Genomic DNA, 6,224 nt, shown 5'->3' with positions numbered 1-6,224 from the left:
GCTGCTGAGACAGATGCTCATACAAGAGGACCTGTGGAGTATAGCCCATATCAAACCTATCATTATCTCTAGGCTTATTAGACTCACTCCTGAGCTCGGTGCCGAAGAAAAAGAACATATATCGTATCGACGGACACCTGGATCAGCCCAGCCCGAGCGTCCTCGATAGTGGGGTCAATTGTGCAGCTAGGCTCCAGACGTGACATGTCCTTAGGTTTCCTCAGGCCTCTTCGTCCTATAGGCCTCATCTTAGCAGCATTTGGTTTGTCCGTTGAAAGTTGGTGAAATCGCTACTCTTGCCTTGTCTATCAGGCAACACTTCACGTGTTCGCGGTCATGTGTTATCTCTCGCCAAGGCTCCTTCCACGTTGGGTTTTCAACACTAACGAGGCTGCACGTTGTTTTCAAAAACGAGAACCATGTCTGGTGCTGCATATTACATCTACCTTCTTCCTGGAAATCCGTCGACAAAGGCGTCTAAGGCGTCCTGTTTCGCTTATTTTCGTTGTTGACGAGAGTGCAGCTCTCAGAGGCGGAAGGATATGGATCTCAAGGACGCAATCAACGTTTCAGAAACGTCTGACCATGAAGTTTACACTATGCGGCCACTGTTCCAGTCTGATCTGAAAGTATTGGGCATAGGGGCTTCGGGCCAAGTCTACGCGGTAGACGAAGAGATAGTCCTCAAAAGCTCTCGCATTTATCAAAGGCCCGGACGCAAGGAGTTGAAAAGCGACCATCGCCACTTCGCCTCAGATGCCATTTTCCACTCTGGCTTGTTACGGAACGAAAGATATGTTCTGCAGCTCCTTCAACGGTGGCCACATCCTCACATCATGGAAGTGATTGATACCGATCACGCCGAGGGGGTATATCTTCGGAGATATCAGCCATTACCGACAGGAGAGCGAGCTGTACAATCCACGCGGATTCGGTGGTATCGTGAGATAGCCGAAGCGCTTTGCCATCTCCAAAAGCTTGGCATTGCTCATGCCGACGTGTGGATTGACAACATCCTTCTTGATAGCCAAGGGTCAGCTATTCTTTGTGACTTCAGTGCAGCGAGTCCCTTTGGTCAGGTGAACTTTGTTTTTGAAGATATGCCGCTTCCAGTAAGCGGTCCGTCGCCAACTCTGTCCGAGGCAACAGATATCTTTGCAATGGGCTCGCTCATATTTGAAATCGAGCATGGGACCAGACCGAATCTCTCGATATATGATGGTGATTTGATCTTGCCGGATATAAACACCAGTCATAAAGGGATTGCTACAATTATTCGAAATGCGTGGCTTGGAAACTATATCCACACCTCTGAGATGTTAACCAGTCTTCAGTCACTGGATACACGGTCTGTCCAAGGTTTGGATGACATTTACCCGTCCTCGATTTCGAACGCCTTGTTGAAGGAAAGAGTCAGAGAGTGGAGAGAAAGCCGTGAAATTGTTAGAGGTAAGAGTGGTCCGTTACAAGATGCGTACCAATGCTTGTGGTCGACTAACATTCCATATAGGATGTGTTCTGGACAACGTACTATCCGAAGACCAGTTGCAGGAGTTAGGAAATAGATTTGGCTTTAGTAAAGATAAAGATCTTATTTTCAACGGTCACGAGGTACCGTTTGATATACATCATGTCTAGCCATGCATGAGGGCCATTGGCACCAAGCTTTTATCAGCTTAAGCTGCGCTCAATCGAAATAAAAGTTCTTTGGACTCCGCAAACTTATACACGATTCGAACGGACCCACAGAACGTGCCCAAAATGCATATAAAACAGTAGTAAGCAAACCCACCCATCGAATAGCATATGAAACAACCTCTATACCACAATTATACCGGAGAAATAAACAAAACAACAGAATTGGCGCTGACGTGCAAAATCCCTCCTTCAAATCTACGCCAGGAGTGAGAGTAACATTGTCAGACAGAGGCACAAGATACATGCGCGCGTATATGTTTATAATCGGGATAGGCCGAGAAAACTGTGATAGGCTCCAACCCCAGTTCTAGAGATTTATGAGCACAGGCAAATTAGGGAATAAGATGCGCACATACTTGCACGAGATCCATATGCCTAGCTAACTCGGTTGCTTTCTGAATAATGGATAAGCCCCCATAAACTTTAACTCCATTTCTATGCTCCTCGAAGTACGCAACTTCCTCTACTCCTGGCGTGGTAGACTTCGGGACAGCCGAGCTTATAAGAGCTTTAAGTTGTTGGCGTAGGCTTTCTGCCGTAGGGGATAACGCATAGTGGCTCATGTTTGGATGAACGTGGATCTTTCGAACAAGTACGCTGATTGGTATGACCGAGGCTCATCCACGACAAAGATGTTATCGTCGCCGGAAATCTGGGAGACCGGCAGCTAGGTATCATCAACACCCTCCACAGACAAGCCTCAGTATGCTAGGCGGGGTTCGTGAGGGGTACTTTGGTATTGATGTGCTTACATACCCTTGTATCCTAAGTACAGATAGCCTGGTGTTTGATTGGTCTGTCCTGGGAAAAAGCGCAATGTTTTTTATGAGTTCACAGTATATCATTATCCAACGCTTCAGTTTAGAATCATGGCTTCTTCATAATTAAAGTAGCTTTAGGCCGTGAATAGCTATTTTCTCAGGAATGTCAAAGCTGCAAGACATAGCGCATCGACGCCAGTTCTCATGGTTGGCTGAACTACGGGCGCGAATAACGCCGAGTGGTTACCAGGAATCTCCGCCATGAGAGCTTCATCTTGCTGGGAATTATCCCAGAGTTCCGGGTCAATGCCTCCAAACAGCCAGAAAGAGCACGGTACACCCTGAGAAGTACCCAATGTAGAGAAGTCTTCACTAACATTAGTTCTTGGGGTATCACCATCAAAAGCCTCCCCGAAATGGTCTTCAAACGATGCAGCCAGTTTCAAAGCAGCATTTCGGTCATTGTCAGTGGGTGGGAACCGCCTCGTCGGAGTGAAGATAGGCGGCTTTGGTGATCCACTAGCAGCACACTCCGCCTCAACAATGCGTTGAACAGCAGAAAGAATCTTCTGTCGAGTCTCAGGCTTCACAGTCCTGAAATCAATGCCAATCTCAGCTCTATCTGAGATAACATTCTCGGTCTGCCCGGCCTGCAAACTGCCAACAGTAACAACACCCAGATCACTGGGATCGACTTCTCTGCTCACGATACCCTGCAATCGCACAACAACATGTGCAGCAAGAAGAACAGGATCAACAGTCTGATGAGGCTGAGACCCATGCCCACCCCGACCAAACAGCGTAACCTTATAACTATCAGCAGCAGCCATGATAGTTCCAGGCCGCGAACCAACGGCACCAGCACGCATTCTCATAACATGCTGACCAAGAACATAATCTGGCATGGGGATCTTCGAATACAAACCATCATCAACCATAGCCTGAGCGCCTCCGCCCCGTTCCTCGTTCGGCTGGAAGAGCACAACCAAGGTCCCACTCCAGGAATCCTGGGTCCTCGCAAGTGTTTCGGCTGTTGCCAGGAGACAAGTTATATGCATATCATGACCACACGCATGCATGACCGGCTTGATGATTCCATCACCATCACGCATGGTCACTGAACTCGCGTATGGAAGGCCGGTGAGTTCCTTGATTGGAAGAGCATCCATGTCGGCGCGCAGGAGAATTGTCTTTCCGGGGCCATTTCTGAGAATTCCTACTAGGCCGTGGCCGCCAACGTTTGTTTGAATCTCATAAGGTCCTAAGTTGGATAGGATGCTTGTAATCTTTTCTGACGTAGCCTTTTCCTGCAGGGAGAGCTCAGGGTTTGCATGGAAATACTTGTAGAGATCTTCGTATGGGCCTAAGTCTAAAGAACAAGCGCCCAGTATGTCTGACAATCTTTGGGCCATTTTCAGTGATAGTCGGAATAAGGAGAAAGATGAAATGTGTTTAATTAGTTCCGGTCATGAAGTTGCACGTTAGTCATCCGATTAGCTGCTAGCGCGGGGCACACCATCCCTGGGCGGCCCCCATCCATAATGACTCATTGGCGCTTCAGTCCAGTTTCTCAGGGGTTGCCTGCAACGAAGGATCAGCAAGTCAAATTACAGTACATGTACCTTTTTTTTGATAACGTATTAGTACAGCGAGTGGTCCAGGACAGCGGGTGGTCCACCCACCCATTTTACTTACTACAATTACTCAATTTTTTCAACCACAACGCGAATTCAATAAAATTGAAGCTATTCAGACCTCTCTGGGCACCTATTTCTCTTATGTCCAGGCGTTTTACAGAGACTGCATCGCTGTGGGCGCCTCTCATTGGTCGGATTCGGCGTCGGCGATACCCCGCCGGCTTGATCAGGTCTCTCTTCTTCAACCTCTCTAGGTGCTATAAAACGCGATACAGCTTCTTCAACTAGTAGACTGCCTTCATGCGCTATTCGGGCCTTCGTACGCCGCTTTTTACGTGCCACTTTCGCATTGGCAGCGAGTAATTCGGCAATTTCCTGTTTCGCGATAGCGAAGCCGTGTATCGCAAGCTAACAGCCTTTCTCCATCTGGTCTATCGCTTCACCTAGACGCCCGGGGTCATCGGCAGCGAGCTTCCTAATAGATGAAGCCTGTCTCCGTACTTCTTAACCGTATAAGGCGTTTTCGGGGTGAAATTTTTGCTTGAATCGCTTTCCTGGCTAGTCGGACGCGGGGGGGTGATAAGACGAATGTTTAGCTTCGATAAAACGCGCTGCGGGTCGAATGGAGTAAGGCCAGCACCGGCGAAGCTATTCATAATTGTTTCCGATTTGAATGTCTCAATTCTCGCCGTCCGATATGCCTCGAGGAAGTCATTTTTATCGACGCTCATAATGCCAAGCTTTGTCTGCATCTCAATAGCCTTGCAATAAGCGCGTTTTAATACCCCAAAACATCCGATATCGAGAGGTTGTAGAAGGTGAGAAGAATGCGCTGGCATGCAAATTGGTATAATGTTGTTTTGAGAGCAAATTTCATCGAATCGCGGCGTAAGGTGACTACTATATCCGTCGAGTATCAAGAGGCGATATACCCCTTTCCTCCGGCTATTACTCGATGGAATAAATACTTTTTGAAGCTATTTAAGTCTAATTGCATCTATTGTCCACCCGTTTTCACTTACTGCAAATAACCAGTCGTCCGGTAAAGTATTAGGGCCGGTAAACCAGGATTTCATAAAGACCTTGCCATTAAAAATGACGTATAGCGGGAGCGCCCACCCCGACGCACTTATCGTCTCAATTGCAGTCACCCACTACCGATTTCCTGGCTGTAAAAGAGCCCTCCGACCGTACGAAGTTCGAGTTACTACCTTAGCAGTAGCAGTAAGGCCGAGGGCGAAGCCAGTCTCATCGAAATTGTAGATATCGTTATCGAGGATGCCGTATTTCGCGATCGTACTTTGTACGAAGTTGAACCACGTTAAAATAAGCTTAGTGTCTTCGCATTGAGCTCGCCGGTAATCGTACGATCTTGAGAATCGGGTACGGAGGTTAGGATGCCGCTAGACATAGCGGTATACCCATTTTTCGCTAACCGTAATAATAGGTTCAGTTCCCCGGTCCTTAAGCAGTAAATTGGCCGCTTCTCGTACGGTATTCGGCCGGGGGGCAGCTCCGCGCTTATCTAATGAGAGGATCCATTTTTCAAGACTTTCCTCTTCTAGGAAAGTCAATTTATGGTTGTTGGCGCGGGTTTCTTCGCGACTTTTGATGCCGGAGATACGGCGACGGAGAGTTATGACTGAGACATCGAAATCGCGCGCTAATTGACGAATTGAGCTTATTTTTCGATTCTGAAAAGCCTGAATAGCTAATAAGATCCTACCCTCTTGCTCTGTACGTTTTTGAGAGCTTTGAGAGCGAATTGGTGGCATAGTGGGTGGTTGAATAAGGGAGAAAGAAATATGACGCGTAAATGACGCGGGGTGGACCACCCGCTGTCCTGGACCACTCGCTGTACTAATACGTTATCCTTCACCACGTGAGCAAGTGCGCAAGCCAGCTAAAAAGAATACTTATCATCTTTCCATGCAATACGACAAAAATCGGCCAAATGTCAGGTTATGAGCCCGAGTAAGACTCTCAGGCAACCGAAAGCAATGTCAAGGAACTCAAGATTAGGTGCCGACAACGACCCTGTGCCATAGTAGGTTTTATTTCTGGCCAGTTGAGGTCTTGATTTAGCGAGGAGTATTTCGGCACAGCGGCCTCAGTAATATTTGGCCGT

At 47.7% G+C, this 6,224-nt stretch overlaps 2 protein-coding genes across 2 annotated transcripts; one reads left to right on the top strand and one right to left on the bottom strand.

The window, feature by feature from the left end:
* Window positions 1-542: 542 nt before the first annotated feature.
* On the top strand, window positions 543-1,638 carry N7508_007076 (uncharacterized protein; the record flags this gene model as incomplete). The annotated part of the gene is made up of 2 exons (XM_058465141.1): window positions 543-1,449; window positions 1,511-1,638. 2 exons carry the CDS (start codon window positions 543-545, stop codon window positions 1,636-1,638), a joined length of 1,035 nt encoding a protein of 344 aa, XP_058318994.1.
* A 970-nt stretch (window positions 1,639-2,608) lies between these two features.
* N7508_007075 (M20 family metallopeptidase) lies at window positions 2,609-3,871 on the bottom strand (the record flags this gene model as incomplete). The annotated part of the gene is made up of 1 exon (XM_058465140.1): window positions 2,609-3,871. The coding sequence occupies one exon, from the start codon at window positions 3,869-3,871 to the stop codon at window positions 2,609-2,611; it is 1,263 nt and encodes a 420-aa protein (XP_058318993.1).
* Between the last annotated feature and the right edge of the window lie 2,353 nt (window positions 3,872-6,224).

This window comes from Penicillium antarcticum, assembly GCF_028974205.1.
Source record: "Penicillium antarcticum strain IBT 31339 chromosome Unknown utg000006l_segment0_segment0, whole genome shotgun sequence".
Taxonomy (NCBI): Eukaryota; Fungi; Ascomycota; class Eurotiomycetes; order Eurotiales; family Aspergillaceae; genus Penicillium; species Penicillium antarcticum.
This window is presented reverse-complemented; position numbering and strand designations above follow the sequence as displayed.